This window comes from Anser cygnoides, chromosome 8 (assembly GCF_040182565.1).
Source record: "Anser cygnoides isolate HZ-2024a breed goose chromosome 8, Taihu_goose_T2T_genome, whole genome shotgun sequence".
Classification (NCBI taxonomy): Eukaryota; Metazoa; Chordata; class Aves; order Anseriformes; family Anatidae; genus Anser; species Anser cygnoides.
Genome location: NC_089880.1, coordinates 33,772,146 through 33,796,547, shown reverse-complemented (window position 1 = coordinate 33,796,547; position 24,402 = coordinate 33,772,146). Strand labels below are relative to the sequence as shown.

At 42.0% G+C, this 24,402-nt stretch overlaps 1 protein-coding gene across 1 annotated transcript in view; it reads left to right on the top strand.

Moving 5' to 3' along the window:
• The first annotated feature begins 5,114 nt into the window (after positions 1 to 5,114).
• SLC44A5 (solute carrier family 44 member 5) overlaps positions 5,115 to 24,402 on the top strand; it is a 90,030-nt gene continuing 70,742 nt past the window's right edge. Inside the window, exon 1 of the mRNA XM_013193143.3 lies at positions 5,115 to 5,303. Coding sequence (XP_013048597.1) covers positions 5,267 to 5,303 — 37 coding nt within the window. The 5' untranslated portion in view covers positions 5,115 to 5,266. The remainder of the gene's footprint in view (positions 5,304 to 24,402) is intronic.

Below are 24,402 nucleotides of genomic sequence, written 5' to 3'. Positions count from 1 at the left end.
AAAACATCCAGCTGGCTTGAGATGAAGCCTTATTCCATAAATGACACTGTCATGGAAACACTTTGGACACTTAGGCTGTATCACTGGGGCTAGACCACACTTGTTGACTGTGAGCTCTGACTGAGGACCCTTCAACTTTTACGTAATTCACAAATGACTCTGGAAATGAGGAAACCAGAAAAAAGGCCAGCGCAAAAGCCAAACAAGGTACTACCTGAGTTTTGCATCATTTTTACTTTCTAGTTTGAAGCTAGGAGGTTACTGGTGGTTCAGTAACTTCTCTGTATAAGCAATATTTTTACTCTATAGGGGAATGTCAGTACTTCAGAAAAGCAACTTTTATATACTGCACATTTAAAAGAATAGCATAGGTAGTACAGCTAAGCACGTTTAAAGAAATGCATTGTATAAAATGCTCTGACCTGTAAACCCTGACAATTTGAAGCTGTCTCCACCATGTAAGTGGGAAGCAGAGGGTACCAGACCTACACATCTTTTTCTAAACACTTCACAGCATGCCTTTTGGTGCATGGAGAGTCCCAAGGCTGTGCAACAGCTCAGCTAAAGAATAAAACATGGGAGCACCTATCCAGACCATGAAGGCTATAAACGGATCAAAATGCAGAGGCAGGAAAAACAGAACTGAGCGCGGATTTCCCCACGGCCAGGAGCGGGCAGCGATGGCCGGCAGCGAGCCGGTCGAGGAGGGAGCGTGGCGCGGCCCGAGGCCCCGCCAACGGCGCTCCTGTCCCGCGGCCCCGCGCCCTCCAGCGCTGCCGCGGCGCGCGGCCCTTCCCCGCCAGCAGCGCCCAGTCCCGTCCCGTCCTCCCTGGGACCCGCATCCCGTCGCCACCCGGCCCGGCCCGACCCGACCGCTCTCCCGAGCGGCTCTCAACGCCGGCGTCCCAGAGAGAGCGGCCGAGAGGTCGGGGAGGCTCCCGGCGATGCCTGGCGAGGCGGGACTCTCGGACAGCGGGCGCCAGCGCCGCGCCGGCCGAGACCCGGGCGCGGCAGGGCCGGCGGCTCGGGGCCGGGGCCGGGGCCGGCCCGCCGCGGCGCTCCCCTCGCCAAGCCCACAGCGCCCCCGCGTGGAGCGTCGGGTGCGGGCTTGCAGGCTGTTGGCGGTCCGGGCCGCGGCGGAGGTCGGCGGGGAGAGCGAGGCGGGGCGAGCGCTCGGCCGGCGCTCGAGCTGCGAGGGCGCAGCGGCTTGTCCGCGCCCGGCAGCGGTTGTCGGGGCCCTCCTTCCTGCTGTGGAGTTTACCTATTGCAGGTATGGCTTGTTCCACAAAGCCTGGGAAGCGCGGCGGCCTGATGGCGAGAGAGAGAGCCCGTTTGCTCTCTGTATACCGAGTCTCCTGGGCTGTTTCCAACCACCTACATCTTAGCCCTGTTACCAGAAAAGTCCTTGTGGCTGATTTATAGTATTTTTGCCCCTCAGGGAACCGTAAACTCATATTTTAGAAATGTGCCAGGCACTTGGGCTTGACTGGGACTGGGGCATGGGTTTTGCTCAGCCTCGGCTCCAGTCTGGTTTTGTCTGTCACAATTTTCCATTCTGTGCACAAAACACAGCATGTACCTGGGACTGGTCTAATTCCAATAACTTACCAACTCCTTACTAAAGAAGAACAAAGTCTACTGGCTTAGCTAGGCTTTTAAAATTTGATTTTAGTACAAACATGAACTTTAACACATTTGAGATGTCATAGTGATGTGTATATCATGTTGATAGCCATGTAAAATGTGTTTATGAATGCTGTCAATTCTGGCTGTATGTTGAAACAAAAGCACTGATTTTGTAAATGAACTGCAATGTATAAAGTACAGTCTTTTGAACATTATTGATTCACTGCAGTAAACCAATATTACCTAGGGTTTTATTAAAATAATGCTTTCAAGAGAAATAGCTTCTTTGATGTCTCTGTGAATGACCTTGTTTGGAATATATATATATTTTTAATTACTCTAATATAAGACACTTCTCTGAGAGCTGGATTTTGGATAATGCTTTATTTTGCATAACAGCTCAAAGTAAGGTGTCCCAAATATTTTTAGCACTGTGATTGTCTTGGTATGTTTGATTCTTGATGGCTTGTGTTGTTACTGACAGTTATGACTCTTGAATTTGTACTTATTACAGCAAAATCACTTCAGTAGGAAGCAAGCCGTGTAAGAGTGGTTTTTTGTTTGTTTGTTTTCATATATCAACTAATTAAAAAGGGGATGGTTGCAATGTTGCATACCATTTATCATGTAAGTAGTGTCAACTTAGTGCACAGACTACTGATTTTTCATTCCAATATCAGTGGATTTTTTTCCCTGCACTTTAAGGGTAATTGAGGAAAAGTCATAGGCATAATTTGTAACTTTGTGTTACCTAGGTGCTTCATAAATATTTTTTATGTACTTCCTGTTTTAAATCTAGTTTAAAGTACACTGTACCATTGGATTGTGTGGCTATGGGGCTTTTAAATACCAACACTCAAGCCTGTGTTCTGTGCTCCTTTTTACATATAGGGTTCTGTTCCATACGTCATGTTTCTGACTGTCGTGTGGAGAGTTAAATACCGAACAATACACTTTCTATTCATATATTGCATATCTGTTATTTATATGGTTTCTGTATTCCATTAACTTGGTATGCCTTAGATGATTTATCATTATAACAGCCCTGTGATATAAGGAAATATATTCAACCTATTTAAAAATATGATTTTGGTAAGCAGCGTGGCTTTTACTATGAGTATTCTAAATAAAATTACACACAAAACAAAATTCTAAAGGTGGGTAGATGGCCTCAGAATCTATATTAAAAACTAATGTCATAGGAAATATGTACTGTCATAGGTATTAAGCAACTCCATCTGCCTGAGTCAGGTACCTGAACACCTGTAAGGATGTTACACACTAAATGTATTTACTAGCTGCAGGACGGTATGTAAATTCTATAGTGCTCAGAACTGAGACATTATTTCTAGGTGCCTTCTAGATTAGGATCCACAACCCTTCATAAAGTAAATAATGTTATCTGCACTGAGGTTAAAAGACAGCTTGGAATGGGGTTGAAGACATCCCTAAGTCTGAGAGACTGAATAAATCAGTATGCTGAAGGAATGTTTACATTAGGATCGTAGAGTCGCAGACTGGTTTGTGTTGGAAGGGACCTTAAAGACCATCTGGTTCCAACCCCCCTGCCATGGAACCTCCCACTAGATCATGCTGGATGGGGCTTTTGCACAGCCTGGCCTTGAATACTTCTAGGGATGGGGCATCCACAGCTTCTCTGGGTGACCTCTTCCAGTGCCTCACCACCTTCATGGTGAGGAATTTCTTCTTATATTTAACTAAACCTACTTTATTTTTTTATTTTTTTTTATTTTAAGTTTAAAACCATTACCCCTTGTCCTGTCACTACAATCCCTGATAAAGAGTCTCTCCTCATCATTTCTGTAGGCCCACTTTAAATACTGAAAGGCTGCTATAAGGCCTACTTGGAGCTTTCTCTTCTTTAGGCTAAATAACCCCAACATTCTCAGCCTTTCTTCACACGGATTCATTCTGCATTAGGAGTCTTCTTTGTTAGGAAATAATGCAGACTAATACTTTTGGATTTATAGGGTAAAATCATAGAATCATAGAATATCCCGAGTTGGAAGGGACCCATAAGGATCATCAAGTCCAAATCCTGGCACCGCACAGGTCTACCCAAAAGTTTAGACCATGTGACTAAGTGCACAGTCCAATCGCTTCTTAAATTCATACAGGCTTGGTGCAGTGACTACTTCACTGGGGAGCCTGTTCCAGTGTGCAACCACCCTCTCGGTGAAGAACCTCTTCCTGATGTCCAGCCTAAACTTCCCCTGCCTGAGCTTAACACCGTTCCCGCGGGTCCTGTCGCTGGTGTTTACGGAGAATAGGTCCCCTGCCCCTCCACTCCCCCTCGCGGGGAAGTTGTAGACTGTGATGAGGTCTCCCCTCAGCCTCCTCTTCTCCAGGCTGAACAGGCCCAGTGACCTCAGTCGCTCCTCATATGTCTTCCCCTCTAGGCCCTTCACCATCTTCGTTGCCCCCCTCTGGACACTCTCCAACAGTTTCACATGTCCTTTCTGTACTGTGGTGCCCAGAACTGCACACAGTACTCGAGGTGAGGCCGCACCAGCGCAGAGCAGAGCGGGACAATCCCTTCCCTCGACCGACTAGCAATGCCGTGCTTGATGCACCCCAGGATACGGTTGGCCCTCCTGGCTGCCAGGGCACACTGCTGGCTCATATTCAACTTGCTGTCAACCACAACCCCCAGATCCCCCCCTGCGGGGCTGCTCTTCAGCATCTCGTCGCTCAGTCTGTCCGGATAGCCAGAGTTGCCCTGGTTAGATGGTTAGATTCAAGTCCTACTAAGCATTTGGGAGGGTTTTTGCTTTGGGCTGCACTGAATACCCCCTAGGGAGGGTCTGGAGCTCATCAGATGCACTCCTAGAGCATGTCCAGCTAGTTTAATCCAAAGTTCAGTTAATGTGCTTTGAAATGTCTTTGTGAACCGCGGGCTAGGGGAGCTCGCCCGGCCCCTCAGCACGGGCCGCCCGGACAGCTCCGCCGGGGGCCGCGGGCGGGAGGCGCTTCCCGCGGCCGCTCTCGGGCCGGCGGGGCCAAGGCCGAAGCAGGAGCGGATCAGGACGGCCCAGTTCCTACCTGCGGCAAAACCTCTAGGCTACGGGCATCGGCCAGGAAAGGGGGAGCCTTCTCCACCTTGACTGCGGCACCGGCGCCTTCCGCGCCCGCCGAAACCGAGCGGAGCCGATACTGCTGCTGCCGCCCGTCACGTTCCGCGGGGCAGAGCGCTCCTCCCGGCAGCGCCAGGCGGCGGGGGAGAGCTCGCGGACCTCCCTGCCTCGGGACCCGGCAGGGACAGCGCCCGCTCTCACCGGCTGCCCAAGTTGCCGCCGGGGCCGGGCGCAGGCGGGGCTGGCGAGGGGCAGCGGGCAGGCCGCCGGCTGCGGGTCGTCCTGCGGCCCCCACGCCTGCCCTCGGCGCCCCCCCTCCGCCCGCCGCCCCCACCGCGGCTCGGGCACCGCCCCCGCGGGCTCGGCGCAGGCGTCGGCCGTGGAGCCGGCGGGACGGGTGGGCCGGCGCGGGGCGCGGGCGGAGCGGGAGGCTGCCCGGCCGCTGCCGCCTCTCATGCCTTCACGGCAACAAAGGGCGCGCTGAGCGGCGGACGCAGGCGCCGGGCTGCCGGTTGCGCTGCCAGCGCGGAGGGCGCCGGGAGACGATGGCGAGGAAGGGGGAAGCCTCCGCGCCTCCCTACGGTAAGCGCCCGGGCACGGGGGAGAGACGGAGCGGGCGCTCGTGCGAAGAGAGCCGGATCCCGTGCCACCCTCCGGCCTATTTACGGTGCGGATCCATCGTGCAGCCAGCGGCGAGAGTTGGTTTCCCTGGGCAGATGCTGGGGATGTGTGTGGGGGTCATACGGGCCCCGGGCAGCCGGAGCCCCCGAAGGCGCTGGTGCAGCTCTCCGCTGGCGCTGCGGCTCGCCCGGCTGGAAGAAGGCGGGACGGCTGGGCTCGGGGAGGGGAGCCGGTGGGCGCAGAGATGGGGGCGGGCAGGGCGAGAACCTCCTCCTCCCCTTCCTGCAGCAGGTGCTTTGCGGCCGCTTTGTCCGCGCCCGCCGGGGAAGGCCGTCCTGGGAAGGAGGAGGCTGCAGCTCACGCCCTGCCGAGGGCCCGCGGGCCGGCCGGCGGGCGGCAGGTGCGCGGCTCTCGGAAGGGCCGGCCGGTGGGCGCGCGGCGCCCGGCTCGTGGGAGCGGGGGCCGCGGGCCCTGGTGGGCCGTGGTACCGGGACCTGGCGGCGGGAGCCCGTTGCACTGGTGGCCCTGGTAGGGAGGGTTCTGGTGTTTTGGGCTGGGGACTGGGAGCTCTGCAGCCGTAGCAGAGGTACCCGGACTAAGCAAGCTCCGTGCCCTCAGTGGATCCTGCCAGCCCGCGCGTAGGAGAAGGTCACCGGGGGCAGAACTTCATCACAGTGCTTGGGCCGTGCTCTAATTGCTCTTTGGAAGCTAATACGTTTGCCACAGAGGAGGCTGGTTTTGCAAAGCTTCTCAGCCTGTTTGAAAGTGTCGCTACAAAACTGATTTCCTTTTCCAAATATACATGAGATTTCCATAGCCAAAAAAAAATAAGAATCTACAGAATGTGCAAACCCCCTTAGAAACAAGGCTTGTTTTCTGTGAGTCCCAAAGGCTGACTGTAGTTGCCTGTGGTATAAAAGTGGGCAACAATGGCTTGATAAAACAGTCTTTGTCTTGATATCACAGGCGTGTTGTGTGGCATGTGTACAACTTGGAAAACTCAATTTTATAGTTCATCTCTATGGTCTGAACTGCGATCTGGCTAAAAAGGAATATTCATAGTTTGGCTTCCTCACACTTTGGACCTGATGGACAAAGCTGGTTAGTTTTCGTTTGTACAAATATGGTGTATGCAGAATAAAAATCTCGATTCCTCTCAATAGTAGACTCTACTATAATAATGGTGGTGTTTTTGTTTTGATTAATCAAACTGTCCAAAATAGGGAGTTTGCAAAAAAGGAAAAAAAATCTTTATGTAATTAAAGCAACCCAGAAAGAAATTAGAATATTTCTAACCAATCTGGTGGTCTTCTATGATGGAGTTGAGTGCATCAGTTGACAAGGGAAGACCGACTGATGTCACCTACATGGAATTCTGTAAGGCCTTTGACATGGTCCCGCATGACATCCTGGTCTACAAATTGTAGAGAGATGGATTTGATGGGTGGACCGTTCAGTGGATAAGGAATTGGCTTGAAGGTCATACCCAGGGAGTGGTGGTCAATGATGCTATGTCCAGGTGGAGGCTGGTGACGAGTGGTGTCCCTCAGGGGTCCATCCTGGGACCAGTACTGGCTAATATCCTCACCAACAACATAGGCAATGGGATTGAATGCACCCTCAGCAAGTTTGCAGATGACACTAAGTGGTACAGTCAATACAACAGAAGGAAGGGAAGCCATCCAAAGGAACCTGGACGAGCTTGGGAAGTGGGCCTACGTGAGCCTAGTGAGGTTCAACTAAGTGCAGGGTGCTGCACCCGGGTCAGGGCAATCCCGGACATGAGTACAGACTGGGAGAAGAATTCATTGAGAGCAGCCCTGAAGAGAAAGACTTGGCGGTTCTGGTGGACAATAAGCTTGACATGAGCCAGCAGTGCGTGCTTGCAGCCCAGAAGGCCAACTGCATCCTGGGCTTCAGCATCAGAGGAGTGGGCAGCAGGCTGAGGGAGGTGATTGTCCCCCTCTGCTCTGCCCTTGTGCGGCCCCCACCAGGAGTACGGCATCCAGGTCTGGGGCCCCCAACACAAGAAGAACGTGGAGCTGTTAGAATGGGTCCAGAGGAGGGCCACGAAGATGACCAGGAGGCTGGAGCCCCTCTCCTATGAAGAAAGGCTGAGAGAGCCGGGGCTGTTCGGTCTGGAGAAGAGAAGGCTCTGGGCAACAAGAGAAGGCACGTTATTGCAACTTTTCAGTCCCTGAAGGGGTCTTATAAAAAATACAGAGAGCAACTTTTTACTCAATCAGATAATGGCAGGACAAGAGGGAATGGTTTTAAACTAAAAGAAGGGAGATTTAGATTACAGGTTAGGAGGAAATTCTTCACTCAGAGGGTGGTGAGGCACTAGCACAGGTTGCCCAAATAGGTTGTCGATACCCCATCCCTGGAGGTGTTCAAGACCAAATTGGATGAGCAGCCTGAGCAGCCTGATCTAGTAGGTTGCATCCCTGCCTATGGCAGGGGGGTTGGAATTAGATGATCTTTAATGTCCCTTTTAACCCGAGCCATTCTATGATTTAGCTACTGTACTTCTTAAATATCTGCATACTTAGAGCCTCCCTATGAGGAACTAATTTCCTATAACTTCTCTTACCAGTGCAACCAATACTTGAGTCTATGATGGGGATTCCTAGTTGCTTCTGTGAAGTGATCATGTCAAGTTTGTTTTTGTTTTTTTTTTACTAAAAAAAATATTTAATTTTCCTATTGAGGAAGGTCCTTCTGTTTCTGTTGGAAGACCTTTTCATGAACTAAGAAAATTTCTATCAAGATACGTTATTTCTTGTGGGTTGGCCTGCATTTTTAATTTCTTAATTTTATCCAACTACACATATATAGTTTGTGGGTAGGAGGACATCTTCAGTCTAAGGAGAATGGGCTATACTGTGGGACCTTTAGGCTGTGATACTGCTAGAGATAGTCTCCATATCCCCTTCTGGTAAATTGTCGTGTATCGTTATATGCAATTCATTAATGGGTGACATTCATATTAAAGCTGAAAATTGATTCAACGCTTCATTCCGATTTCAACCTGATCTAGTGGGAGGTGTTCCTGCCCATGGCAGAAGGTTGGAATTAGATCAGCTTTAATGTCCCTTTCAATCCAAAACATTCTGTGATTCTATGACTCTAAGATTTTTATAGTTTCAGCAGTGTTAGAAGTAGGTGAAACTCAGATCCAGATGGTTCAAACCTTTAATTCTCTGATATAAATTTGGTCCACTTTATCTAGGCTTTGCAGTGTGTGTTTTAGGTCCTTTTTCTGTAGTTATGGGGTCTCCAGTGCTAAGCCTTTGTCCCATCTCTTGTCATGCCATGCCAAAATTCTGTATTACTGTACTGTCTTGTGTCTCCACCTCTCAAGGCCTCTGCTGTCATACCAGGCCTTTATTTCTTTGCACTGCATCATTACGTATTGGGGGCCTACAAGAAAGCTGGAGAGGGACTCTTTTATCAGGGAGTATATTGATAGGACAAGAAGTAATGGTTTTAAACTAAAACAGGGTAGATTTAGATTAGATATAAGGAAGACATTATTTCCTATGGGGGTGGTGAGGCACTGGAACAGAGAAGCTGTGGATGCCGTATCACTGGAAGTGCTCAAGGCCAGGTTGGATGGGGCTTTGAGCATCCTGGTCTAGTGGGAGGTGTCCCCGCCCATGGCAGGGGGGTTGGAACTAGATGATCTTTTAGGTCCCTTCCAACACAAACCATTCTGTGCTTGTTAGAGTCATAAATATCTCATTCTGCACAGAGGAATTAGTTTTTATTATTATCTGTATAAAAACCTGGCTGTCTCATATGACGATAAGCAAAAATAAAACAAATTAGCCATCAGAAGAAAAAATGCTGTTGCAGTTAAATCAAGTGAAAGCAAACCAGAAGGTGATTAAGTTCTAACAAAACAAGCCACACATTCATTCTTCTGTCTCAAGCCCTTGCAAACATAGCACAAAGCCTGTGACCTGTTACTAGCAATGCCAGTGCTGTATTACAGGACTATAATCTGTGATTCAATATGGAAGTAGAACCTTCTTTTCATCCACTTAAATTGAAAAGATAGTGCTTTTACTCTTATCACTGGATTTACCTACGTGGGAGAGTGGAGGGGAAAGAGAAAGTAAGGCACCTGTGGAATAATTAATAGTAAACTTTAACATCCTGTATGGATACACTCATTCTGAAGTAAGATGTTACTCCAAACCAATATAACAGTATGTAGAATAAGAGCACACTCAAGTGGCCAGTCTGAAGTAGTTATTACATTTCAATTTACGTCCTGTGTTACTCTGAATTAATTTACCTAATTAGACTAGGGTTGTGAGATACTGTATGAAATGTTTCAGTTTTGTAGAATGCAATAAAACATGACAGAGCATTGAATGACAGGTTCATCCTGTTACTAGTGTTAGAGTAGCAAAAGGTACCTTCAGTATAACTAAAATAGCAAAAGGTTATCTATCTTCAGTGTAATATGAACAAACCTCCAAGATTAGGAGGGTTCAGTAGGGAAAACTGCTTGTTGCGAAACTACAGGTGATGGTAAAAATTGAGTAGTCTGAAAGTAAGGAGAGATCCTCTGCATTGAACTTACAGTTTTAATATAGCTATTCTGTAGAGGGAAACTTGTGTCAGCTTATACTAGAGATCTCCTAAATACTCGCTTTTCTGTGTGTGTTTTCAAGAAATAAATTTAAGGACATTTAGAAACAATATTTATTACCAGCTTTGAAAAATAAAAATAAACCTATTCTCAAGATATGGCTAAGGGCTACCTTTGATATATTTTCCTGACAATTTACCATTTTCTGTCTTCCTTGTTTTAATTTGTGGGTTGTCAATTTTTTGGGATAGGAAAGGTCTTGTGTTACACGAGTGTTCTGTTGTGTAAGAACTATTGGAAACAAAATGATAAACAATGTTGCCAAAATAAATGATAAAATCAACTGACAACTCCTAAAAAAGGTTCACTATGCTGTTGTATGCATAGTCATCTAATATCCAGATGTCAGCATTTAGTAATAACTCTGAATTTGTATAGAACTACATTGTTCTGTCAGTATATTTGAGAAAGGTTAGACTTGGAGGAAGTCTTGTTCTACCTTCCAAAAGGTAAAAACAATCTTACTGCTTAAAATGTAACTTTTTTTGTGTGTGTGTGTGTGTGTGTGTGTGTGTGTGTGTGTATCAAAAGGCAAGCCTATATTTTAGTGAGGAAAAAATGAAATTTCTCCATGTATAAACTACGTGCTCATGAAATATTCCAGTGAGTGGTGATAGTTAATGACAGTTTTTTACATGCTGGTACTTCTTAGGAACAGTTAGAAGGAAAGACCCTTTTCATGTCTGCTTATCTACATAACTTAGTCCAGGAAAAGAATGATAGCTGCAACAAGTTTATTTTCAGATATGAATCTGAATTGGTACAAATTTAATGTGTATAATCTTTTGAAGTTCTTCTTTACTAGTCCACTTCTCAGGGTTTTCCTGTTATTTCCAATTTCCATTAGTTAATTGGTCTGATTTCGTTCATGTCAGACAACTGGATATGTTCTGTGTTACTGGAAGACATACCTGGTGGTAAGCACTGGACTTTTGCAGCTGAATGTCACCGGTTATTCTGTAGACCCTGCAGTGAATCCTTACTCGGTAATTGATTATTACTTGGATGTGAAAATGCTTTTTTTACTGTGTATTTGCTCCTGAAGTGCAAAAATACGTAACATTCATGGTTGCTTAACTGTATTTACTATTGTTTTTCCTGTTGCTCAAGTGCCTGGCTCAGAGGCAGTCGGATTTACAAAATCTGCCTGTGTGAGTATATAATGACGTTTTTCCATAGCATCTGGATGTTGTGACAAGGATAGACTATGTTTGTATCAGCTTAATGCAATAATACAGAGCCATCTAGCAGGATGACATAAATTGGCTTAGAACTATTAAAGCACTTAAACATAAGATCCTGTGTATGACATTAGGAACAAGGTGTATGATGACATACAACTCTGCTTTGTTTAATACAATGAAGATAAACACATGCCCAAATTTGTTAACTGTTTCTTTTACAGTGAAAGCTAAGCAAGACATAATGGCTGTGCATTGTACAAGTACATTGTACTTAAGCTTGGACATCAAGGTTTTTGCATTTACTCTTTTCCTGCCGAACTTATACTGGTTCATTAGGGACTTTGAAGATGTTTCAGTCACAGGTAGAAGAAACAGATGATGATTAGAATAGCCCTTCAAAGTTCCTTACAACTTTATTTTCTCTGATCACTTACTTGGGAGGTGGTCCAGTCTCAGCAAATTTGAGAGCCAGAACCTCTGATAAAAGACAGCGTTTGTGTGGGATGCTTCTATCCATGCTACCTTTTTCAGTGTCTGTAGAAGCTCCTGGTCAGTACACAGAAGACTGCAGTTAGCACTGCTGCAATATTCATTGCTTAAAAATTCATTCCTTATTACCTCTTGGATGGAGAAAATTAGTAGGCGAGACAGGAGATCTGGTCCACAGTACTAGATGGACTATGCCGATGTTAATGAACAAATGGGATTTCATTCAGGGTGGTATCATACAGACTACATAAACTCCATGAGGATAGTGGGAAAGCAGTGACAAGCATAATAAATAATTACTGGGAAAAAATAGGTTTATTATAAACCAATGATTTACTTTTGTTAGGATGATAGGAAATAAATGCCTGGCAGCCATTAGAGTTACATGCATGTCTTAGATATTTAAGTCATCTTAGGCAACAAATCCTCAGATTAACTGAGTGTAATTTCAAACCAAAGACCTCTGCAACCTAAACTTTCTTAATGTTTTTGCTTTATTTTTTTTCCACGTGGTTCAGTCTGAATTTGTTGGTACCATGCTTCTATGATCTTGGAATTTCATAAAGGTACAAATACAGATATAAATAAATAAGATATAAATATAGAAGTATAGTTATAAACATATGTCTTTATGCCTGTTATTCTGAATAATAGAACTGCAATTCTTATGAAACATCAGATATGTTTTTTTCATACCACATTAAGCTGCTATGGCACTGTACAGCAGCTGGACTGCTACAAGTACCCACAAATAAAGGCAGCCAGGAGAAAATCTTTCTGGATACTCCAATACAGCCTACTGCTGATGTAGAAATTCGCTTCTGTTCCCATACAAATTCTAAGGAGTTCTTGTGGGCAAGGACGGGATGCTACTGACTGTTATTAGCAACTCAGGGAAGGCCACACTGCAATATTTGGTCATCTCCAACTTTGATCCACATAAGTGAAGTCATCCTTTCTGTCCCAGATTGTGCCAAAGAAAGCTGCAACAAGTAACTGCACTCTTTGAGTATACTCTGAGCAGTTATTGTAAAGTCAGAGCTCTTTTAATGTACTAAAACTTGAAACCATGCCTTTGAAAACCTCAGGCAGTTGCCAAGACATGGAAGTTTGGCCTGAAGAAGTCATCTCCCTGAAAACGACCGATGACTAAAGCTCTCAAAAGATGTTCAGTGGGTTACTTCTCTAGCAGGCGGTACCATGCTTGTACCTATTTCTTAAACCAGGAGCTAGATAATACTGTTAAAGTATATGGTTTGGTATGTGTCTCTGACATAGTAAAGGTGGAAATGTGTTTATGCCTTAGGAGCATGTGTCTCCAGAAAGAGGAGCTCTAACAGATGAGCTGGCCAAAATTCTCCTTGTCTCTTCTGCATAGCATGTAATATATAGAAGAAAGCAATTATCTTTTTCAGGTTAACAGCTTCCTTCTGGGCCAATTGCACACAGTGCATTTAGACTTGTACAAGCTGATGTGCCATGAAATCTGGTAGCTGAATTAGTGTTCTTCATAATCATTATACTTTGACATAAGTGAATATGCTAAATAATAGCTCTGGTACTTATTATTTAATATTATTTGTACTGGGTGTTACAGTAAAATTATTATTATTTTTTATCACTTGTATTTTTGTATGAGAGAATTTCTTGGATGTGGTCTGAATGTTAAAAAGCAGCTGACTAACAGTGTAAAAAAATACACTGTTTATTTTTAGACTTTTTTCCCCAGCAGAATGATAAATAGTTTCATTGCCATCGCTTTGCTGTAGCATACAAAAGGCAATGAGCTGTGTCTGTGAATACCCCTCTTTGTTGGTTTCAGTACAATGCAATATCTGTGCTAGCATCTAGACAACTGCTATAAACAGTAAAATGATAAAAGTGCTATCTCCCTGTGACCAATACTCTTGAACTGTAGTAATATTTATCCCCATTAGCAATTTGAAGGTTTGGTGGGAATTTGCGAGTTAATAAAATGTTCAGATATATACATTTATATATATGTATTCAGGAAAATATGTAGCTAATATATATATGTGTATTTCCTTGCTAACATTTTTCTGGCATCTATCCAGGTTCATGGGAATTGAGAACTAAACTGAGACAAAACCGATACAGAATTAATAAAGCCACAAATACAGTTTGATTTGGAAAACAAGTAACGTAATATGCGCATACATTGCATTTCTGTTTATGTAGTTCACGCCAAGTAGACGCTTGCTAATTTATTCTGATAGGCTCTTCACAAATGACAGCAGAAATGTAAGACTAGTCTAACATCTTGCCACAAGCTTGAGGCTAGCCACCGTATTAGAACACCAAACTGAGGGAGAACGTCCATCTCAGCAGCTGTCCTGAAGCTTATTTCGTAGAGAAAAAAAAAAAAAAGCTACTGAAAACTGTTGGCTTTTTCTTCTTATCCCCTTGCAATGAAAGGTTTCTTTTTCAACAAACGGAATCAAAAAATATGTAGGTAGTGAAGTGGTGCTTTGGGATACTAAAAAACAAAACAGAAAGATAAATCAATGAAAGTTACTTAAGAACAAACAGAATTCTTCAACAAGTGAACCTCTAACTGGGGATAGCAAACAAACAAATAAAACCTGTAGAATTCTGGGCCAGGAGTTATCACTGAAGCTGTGTAGTATACCTGGAAACGTGGCTTTGCAAGTGGAAGGAAATAAACCATGCAGCTGCCAAGAGGCCCAAACTTCCAATTCACTACAGCTTTTAGGGCTTTAGGGCTCAACACAGATTTGCCAACACTGTAAAAACTCTGTTCCCATATAGATTGAAAAAGAGAAATGGTTTAGAAAATAGATGCTTCATCTTATGATTCTGGTTCTGATAAAGAGACTAGGAAAATGTAAGCTAATGCTTACTTTATTCTCATAGCTATTTTTGTCTCCAAAAACAATTGTCAAGCTTTTTCTAATCTGTACATTACCTTCTTGACTTTGGCTATTTTCTTGTGGTTTAGGAAAATAATAATATATATTAATTCTAATAAATATTAATAATTTAATACTATTTAATAATAGATTATTCGATTACAAATGATTAATACTTGATAATAAACAACTCATTGATAATAAATATTAATACATAAACGCTAATAAATATTAACAATAAATAATATTAAGATAATAGTATATATTTATTTAACAATCAGATTATCTTTCCCAACTAGATATGTTACACTTTCAGATACTTCTCACATGTTTTAGAAAAAACAGAACTCAAAACTGAATCAACCGGTTGTTGCTAGCTTCTAGGAAATTGAGAAATTGAAAGGAATTTGAGTTGAAGATAATAGTAAAACAAAAAAGTAAAGATCATACAGTAACTCAATAATACAATATTGTTGTAAAAAGGAGAGGGTACCCTTCTGTTCCTAAAAATGAAGAACTCGGGAAGGTTACTCCACAAAGCCTGGTATTATGAATTGTGAAAGCAGTGTATTCTTCCAAAAAATAAGAATATTTTCCCACAAAAAAATTCTATTTCTTCAACAGAAACTTTCTTTTTCCTTTAAAAAGATTTAAAATGTTCTGCTGCAGAATTAGAGATAGCAACACATATATATGTCAGTGCATCAAATGTTTCTTCTATAGGTGACGCATCTGTGAAGAAAGAGTTTGACTAAAGACAAATATTTTTTTTTTCCAATTTATGAGTGAGCTGTTAGTAATGATCTATAACCTGATTATAATTGTGCTTTGTTTATATGAGATGCTATCTCTTTAAATATTATATACTCATTATACAACTGTGTTGCAAATAGGAATGAAATTAAAGCTGTAGACCCAAACCATCAAAACATTTTCATGTGTGAATATAGTGGTTTATATATGTTTGTGTGGCAGAACTGAGACCATTGCTGTTACTGTACTAATATTATGCATATTATACTGTTAGGTTATCGTAATAACATCTAGCACTACATCAGATTTTCTTTACACTAGAACAGGATTCCAGTGAATTTAGATTTGTCTTTGGTCAATGCTTCAAACTGTATGCGCTGCTTAAAAGTTTGCACAATTAAAAGTAGCACTTTTAAAATCTGGCACTTATGAAAAGAATATTATTTCAGGCAAAATTAAGAATGCAGACTCGTGTTAATGTACAACATGCTGTAGATAAATTACTTCTCTGTGCTTCTCATTATAGGTTTAACAAATAGAGCTCGTGGTATTGTTGTTCTGCACTACACAGTAATATGACATTTTATTTTGCAAATAATGATTAATAAGGATTAAATATATTTTATCACAGATAATATTAAATACCACCAAATTATCATTACTGTGCGTAACTTCTTTTGGAGAAGGAACTGTTTCTTGGTTTTGTTGTTGCCGCTTCCCAGGTGCAGGACCCACCACTTGCTCTTGTTAAACTTCATGAGGTTGGTGATTACCCAGCTCTCCAATCTGTCCAGATCTCTCTGCAATGCCTTTCCACCCTCAATGGAGTCAACAGCTCCTCCCAGTTTAGTATCATCAGCAAATTTGCTCAAAACACCTTCTAGTCCTACATCCAAATCATTTATAAAAACAACAGTACAGTGCAGTTTCAACAGTACACATCTGACCTAGAGCAAAATAAACATGAGTGAAAGACTAGGAATTTGATGTTTCCTTTTGTGTTACATTTGCATTGTATATCACCATCAGAACTCTAATTTTTTAAAAGGTAACTGTTGGTGACCTCACTATAATCATATTTAGAATACAAGATTTCTACCAGTATGAATTTGTACTTGACATCGAGCTGTGAATTCTCTGTAATGTACAAATTTTCCCTGCAGGGAAAACTGCCATTTACTTTTGGCAGAACTTCGCTAGTGATAAACATCATTGGCAAGTTGTTGGAGGTGATATTATTCATTTGTAGGTAGAAAGCACATTACAGCAGATTTTCTGTAGAGCTGAAAGTTATTTGCACATCTTTTCCAAATCTTCTGTTGAATTCTAAATCTATAAACACTTTGGCTGGGAGAAAATCTTCCTGTAAAAGCACTGAGTATGACTAATGTTGCCATGGACTATCACATTGGTTAGCATGTTAGGCTGACCTTGGCTAGCCGTCAGGTGCCCACCACACAGATCTCTCGCTCCCCCTCATCCACAGGATGGGGAGAAAATACCATGAAACATCTTGTGGGTTGAGATAAGGACAGGGAGATCACTCACCAAATACCAACACAGACAAAACAGACTCAGCATGGAAAAGATTAGTTTATTGACAATAAATAACAGTAAAGCAGTGAGAACTGAAAGCAAACTAAAACCTCCTTTCCCTTTATCCTCTTCCTCCTGTTTCCTCTCCCTGAGCTGTGCAGGGGGATGGGAGTTGCAGTCAGTCCATAACACTTTGTCATCTGCTGCACCTTCACGGTCACTCTCTGCCCCTGCTTCACATGGGGTCCCTCCCATGAGATGCCATCCTCCCCAAACTGATCTTGCGCAGGCTTCCAACGGACAGCAATTCTTCAAGAATTGCTCCAATATGGATACGTACCATGGGGTCCATCCATCAGGAGCAAACTGCCCCAACACAGGTCCCCCATGGGTGGCAGCTCTCTGCAGATCCCTTGCTCCTCTCTGTGGGCTGCCGTGTGGAGATCTGCTCCACTGTGGTACGTGTGGGCTGCAGGGGGACAGCCTGCTCCACCAGGGGCCTCTCCATAGGCTGCAGGGAAACTTCAGCTTGGGCACCTGGAACACCTCCTGCCCTCCTTCTGCAGTGACCTTGGTGTCACTGATCCTGCAGACACAAGGCTGTTTCTCAGTCCTCTCTCCCAGCTCCTGTTATGCAGCAGTTTTTCCCCATTCTTAAATCTTCTGTCCCAGAGGCACAACCAGCATCGCTCATTTGCTTGGCTTTGGTCAGCAGTGGGTCCCTCTGGGACTTCTCTAACATGGGGCAACTTCTGGACTTCTCACAGAGGCCACCCCTGCAGCCCCCCCTTGCTACCAAAACTTTGCCACATAAACCCAATACAGTTATAGAAAATATCAGGAACCATTTAATAGATAAGGGAAGCCTCTTGTTTTCATTCAGTTTGCTTTTAATAAGTTGTATGTTGCTCAAGACATAAAACTTGAAGACTGTATAAGGAGAAGCTCATACTTCAGGAAATATAACCACCATTTTTCCAGTCACTTTCTTAATCAACTAATGCACTCATAATAATTGTAAATGCAACTGTATGGATACAGCCAGTATCTACTGACAAAGTATCAGAGGTATCCCAAAATGTCTCAATACCTAACATTCAGAACTCTTTTTGGTTCAATGTGTTTATTTCTGATGATGAACTGTGAAAAACAATTGCACTAGTTCAAACACTGGAAATATGAGTAGGGTGGAATGTGAACTATGGGTTTTGCTTGAATTCTGTAGTGAGTAGGAAGTTTTCAAAGGGAAAAAAAATCCAGACAAAGAGGTGAAGAAAGTGTCTTTCTTTTTTTTTTCCCTCTTGAATCTGAATACTGGCTTTTATTCTTAATGTGAAAACACAGAATTGTTTTGCTGTTCCAACAGAAACTGGATAATGACTAAAGTAGGGCTTAGCAGGGTAGTGAACAAAATCATAGTGAGAGAGACAGAGACTATATCTTGATGTAAAATAATTGACAAACAGGACTGATAAATATTGACTTCCATACTTGATAACCATTGTTATCAAACAATATCAGACAATTCATTTTGTCTGTTAGTAGTAAGAAATTATTGTGGTTTAGGTAACATATTTTTTTTTCTTCATACAAGTTCATTATTGCATTTCTTAAAGCATTCATGGTATATGTATTATCATCTTAAACTTCATTTTGCCGATACATGCTCATTATCTACGTGGTTCTGTCAAGAAATCAAGTGGGGCTTATTCTGTTTCTTTGTAGGCATTCAGGAATTATTTAGTGTTTTCTCTGGAAATCAAAGCCAAGTAATAATGCATTATAACTACCAAGTGCTCATCTGTACTATTTTCTAGGGTGATAGTTTTAATCATTTGGGTTCAGTTGATGGGAATGTACGCTTCAGTTAGAGAATACTTGAGTGTGTCTATTTTCTTTAGCAGGAATTAATGGTTAAGATCAAGTCATGTTATAGCTTGTCTTTTAATCCATAGATGGATTTTGGAATAGCTTGTTCCATTTCTCAGCTGTCAAAATGAAGACAGTTCAATTTCAACTTAATGCCCTTCAGTTGCCTACTGAGTATAATTTGTGACAGAGTTTTCTTTAGTGGAGAACACATGGATAGCTCTGCTGCCATTCTTGAACACCTGATTGGTATTGTAAACCTTCATACACTTACATTAAAGTTTGTCCTTCCATGTGTCCTACTGCATCATCTCATTCCCATCTCCCTTGTCAACCTGATTAAGGCATTTCCATTCCCACTTGCTTTGAAGTTCAGCCATCTTTTTGTCTTTTTTTTTCTTTCTTCAGAATCACTTTTGTTCCAATTAATCAAGCTTCATTAATTGTGATTTAGATGGAGATCTAGCATTGTATCTTTTAAGCTAGAGTGCAAATAATACTGTTGCTGTGTTGGCAGGGGAGAAAGTCTAGAAAGCTGTGCTGGAACACTACACTGTAAGACAAGATACAGGCTGTCAGGAAATAACTAAAGCATAGAAAATACGCATTAAAATAGTACCGATAGAATCCTAAGTGCATTAAAGTGAAAAAGCAAGCCCTGCCATTCTTGCAACAGTGATTTTTGGGTAGACCTGTGTGGTGCCAGGAGTTGGACTCGATGATCCTTATGGGTCCCTTCCAACTCGGGATACTCTATGATTCTATGATTCACAAAAAAAGTAGCATTGCTAGCGCACAGATCAAACATTTTTAGCAATAGCATTAAGCTTGTTTAGAGGAGCCTAAATGGATGAACACTTGCAATTGTTTTACAACCAGTAGTATGAACCGTACCTTTCCTGAAAACTGCTGCAGATCTAGTTTTCTCAAGTGTTGTGACCTAAAACTGGACTTTTCTTAACCTCTTTTTGCTATTAGAAGTTCTGTTCAGGTAGATTTTGAAGGCTACAGGTACTGTCCAGAATTCCTGGATCCCTTTATTGTTCCAGCAAGTTGGGTGCTTTTATCCTTTCTGGTCCACTTCAGAAATACTGAACATAAGCCCTGCATTGGCAGTTGTTAGAACTATCACATATGTGCTATGCTGTGTATATGCAGGTCTAAGAGGGCTGATGCTCTTGGAGGTACAGGCTTACTCTGCACGTTCTACGCATTGATGGAAGTAGAGAGCAACTGCTTTTGTCTCTCTGTGCTTCCACCCGGCCTTTTTTTTTTTTTTCCTTTCCTTTCTTTTTTCCCTCTCCTTTTTCCCTTTAATTAAATTATCCTTATCTCAAACCTTGAGGTCTTTGTGTCGTATTTTCTCCCCCTTCCTCTTTGAGGAAGGGGATTGAGAGAGCGGCCATGGTGGAACTTGGTTGCCCACCTGAGTAAAACCACCACACACCCCACAAGGGGAAAAAATCCCGTTTTCCATGGCTGAGTTTAAGCCATGCTTTGCTGTGAGTTGCGTACGTTTATGCAATTTTGTGCTTTTGGCTAGATATCAGGTTTTCTAGCTAGTCAATTCCAAATACACATTTTTAAAGGCTACCATTATCATGAAGTAAGTCTGTGGTGACTGTAAATGATAAGCATCTTCCCCAGTTTGACTGCTATTAAAAAAAATAAAATCCCAAAGCTTTAAAACCTAGTTAACCTTCACAGCCTTATTCAAAAATAACAATAATTTTCTTGCATCTGTAATTTTATGGCTTTTTAAAGTTGCTTTTCAGTTTTGTTTTCTAATTTGGCAAAGCAGTGTATATACTACTCAGCATATCCCTGAGCTAGATACTAAAACAATCATCTTTTCTCTGAAATAGTTGTGATATGATATAAAATAAATCCAGTTATAGATCCAGATGTACTTTTTGTTTATGTAGCATAACTTTCTTTTGAAGCAGCAGTGGGGAGTTGTGTTTTTCTTGATTATACCTTCACCCAATGATTTGGCGGTAAGTCTGATGAAGCAACTAGTACGCTGAAAAATGTCTGATAGAGTAGCCCTTGCCTTTGGATGTAGTATTACGGTATCCTAAGACAAAGCCATGCCTTCTGCAGTCCCATTCAGACCCATTGTGTGTACTCCTTTCCTCCCTTTTCTATGGAAACTTGTGCTTAGAATGCTGAAAACTAACTCTTACAAAAAAAAAAATAAATTAGTTTCTGACAGTTTTCTTCCTTGGGCTGACTTGCTGTCTAGAACATGAGAAAAATCACATAGCTACAAGTATGGAAGAACTCTGGAAACCCTGGCATCAGTTAACATTGGACTGCTGTAGAACTAGTTTCGTATTTCTTCTTTACAAGTGTTTACAACAGTATATATATATTTATTTATTTATTTATTTTTAATGAAAAGCTGTAGATCTTGTCTCTACTATGAAAGTTTGAGAGCATTTGAATGGTGGAAGTTGCTGTGTAGACACAAATACATCTGTGCTAGCACACAGCATAGAAGAAAAGGTGTATATTTGACCCCATGTTGCAGACTGTCAGGCCTGTTAAACTTGTGTCGGCTGCTAGTAGGCTTAATTTAATTTTCTAAACGACAATGTGCAAATGAGGAAATATTGGAATACTGGTGGACTTATCTCAACAACTGTCTCATCACCTAATGAACTATCATGTGTTTCATGTGACATTTAGTCATTTTCTAGTAATGACTGTGTAACAGCCTACTGACAACTTCAGTCATCATGTACAAGGTGAAGTAATATTGCGAAGTAACGTATATTGAACCAGTCTGGACACACTCTTGTTTCTCCTCAGCTATGTATCCTGATACAGAGCTTGACTGTCACTTGAGGAATCCTTATTCTAATCTTGCTGTTGCCAGTGGTTTTCTGGGTGATCCTGGGCAAGGTACTCTGTCTTTCAGTCGATCAGTTTCACAAATTAAAGCACAGAAAAATGACAACATTTTGTAGATGAAAGCAGTCTATGTGAGCTAGGTATTAATCTTCTGCTTCTTTTTTCATTAGAGATCTTGTTCACATTAGACTAGCAGCAGGTAACACAGTGTCTTTGAAGTATGATGTTATTATCTTTTAAAGTGTTGTGTTTTTTTTTTTTTAATGTCCTTGTATGCCTCAGCCAGTATGTAGAAATTTTACTTCACTGAGTACTTTAGGACTGATGACTGAAGAATTTTTTTGTTTCTTAAATCGTTTTTTTTTAATATGACACTAAGACATCAAGCGTTCTTTAATTTTTCTTTCCTAACCAGTTAATGCATAAGTTACTCAGAAAAAGTTCCCTTAGTTAATTCTCAAAATATTGAGAGCTATATATTCAGTTAATTGCTTCCTTTAGCTCTTCACTTGATTAAGAAAGCATTTGTTAGTGTGAGAGATCCAGTTTTAATGGCATCACTGTCTTTTTGGTTTAACTTAGTATTTCAGTGAAAACAATTCTGTTGAAGTAAATCTCAAGTAAATCTAGGAATGATTAGATAATTTTATCTAAAGATGTTATCAGGCCTAATTCATTTTCAAAAGAGTACTTAACTGTCTCTGAGGCTATACAAGAAATCATTGTTTTAAACCTTTCCAATTTCTCTACCTCATCTCCCTGTGGTCCATGCTCACCAAGTTTCTTCAAAATAAATTATCTTTGTACTCAACATTGTGACTTAATTCTTAAATGATAAAGACACCTTTATTGCAGTAGCTGGTAATGTACTGTATATATTACTAGTTGTCCTGCAAAGTCAAAAAAGATAAATGTTGATTTTCAGAGGAAAAAAAGGAAGTTGCAGATAGGAAGTATTATGATGCAATCCATTAATACCCTGATAACTTCCTTCTCTGAGGTAGTTTTCTTCTACATCATAATGACTTTGCAAGAATCTTGCTCAAGTACTGTCACCTTTCTGCAATTAAAATGCTTGTATTTTTACCTGATTAAATTGCATCCTATTGTCAGTAGCTTTACCTGCTCTATGGCACTATACTGTGCCTTTCTGTGTTAGACTTATTTTGGCTTTGATGTTAATTCAGCAGAGTTTTATTAGCTTTTTGATAATAACTGCAATTTAATATTAATTCAGTGTAAGAGTAATCATTGTATGAGATTAAAAATAGAAGTCTGAGATTTGTATAAACTTTCTTCCTTCCTCAAAATGATTCAGGCAGGTTCCATTTCTAGACAGACACTGCAAATTGCTTATACATCAAAGTTTTCCCTTTTGCTATGAATAAAAAGTCAGAGTGATATGTAAATCATAGAACCACAGAAGAGCTTGAGTTGGAATGGACCTTAACAGTCACCTAGTTCCGACACCCTGCCATGGGCAGGGATGCTACCCACTAGATCAGGCTGCCCATGGCCTCATCCAACCTGATCTTGAACACCTCCAGGGATGGGGCATCCATAACCTCTCTGGGCTACCAGTTCCAGTGCCTCACCGCCTTCTGAGTAAATCTTAGAGGTCAGACAGAAAAATATACTGTTGGCTGGAGGTTCAAAGGAATTGGTTAATACCCAATTTCCTGTGTCTTCGGGACTACTTCCAAAAGGTGTGTGAGTATGTCATCCTCTTTCTTAGAAAGAGCAGAAGTCCTCTGGACAAGCTGTTTTTATCCCATTCTTTGCATTTTTTTTTTCTAAATTGTGCCTCAGCAACAGGATATTTCTGAGAAGCTTTGCTACCTCTGAAGAAATGCCCAACTCATCTGGTCCCTAGAGGTGTGGGGAAGAGGTGTCTAACAAAATATTTAGGGTTTATGACTTAGTGAGCCAAGTGCTTTATTGAGGTGCTGTAATGTGAAAAGGGAGATGAAAGAAAGGAAGTATTTAAAAACAAACAACTTTTACATTAATCAGCAAATTTATCCTCAAAAATTGGTAACACAGACAAGGATTAAGCTTAAGTAAGCAAAACCTGTCTTGCTCCTCACCCTCCTTTGGGACTGTCTGTCTTGTTTATGTGAATGAAGTGACCAACCTTAGTAACAGGGACATTTTTACTAGCAATCTTCAACTCAAAATATTGTGAACAGATAAGGACTATGTGGAAAGGAAAAAGCAATTTCACATGAGATTGGACAGAGAGCATTAAAAGGCAAGAGGTAATTGTTCAAAGATAATGTATTATTGCCAAAGACAATGGCAGTAGTCATGATATTAAAGGTACAATGATGAACCAAACAATGAAAATAAAGTAATAATACAGTGTAAGAAATAACCAAATGTGTGGAAGAGCTTAAGGGTCTTCAGGTAAGGAGGAAAAAAAGGAAGAGGAAGCAAGAAAAACTGAGGGAAAGAGCAAAGGGAAAGATATGCAGAAAAGATCAGTTAAAAAGTCACAGAATCCCAAACTGGTTGATGTTAGCGGGGACCTCTGAGGATCATCTGGTCTGATCCCCCTGCTCAGGCAGGGCCACCCAGACAGAGCAGGCTGCCCTGGACAAGATGGCTTTTGGTTATTTCCAAGGCCTGGCTGTTCAGCCTGTTTTCAGTCCACCTCACTGTCTGCTTATCCATCCCATACTTAACAGTTTGTCTATGAGGATCTTATGGGAGACAGCGCTCTCCCCTCATCTATCGGGCCAGTCATTTCATCATAAAAGGTTAGGAAACTGGTTGAGCATGACTTTCTCTTGGTGAATCCATGCTGACTGCTCCTGTTG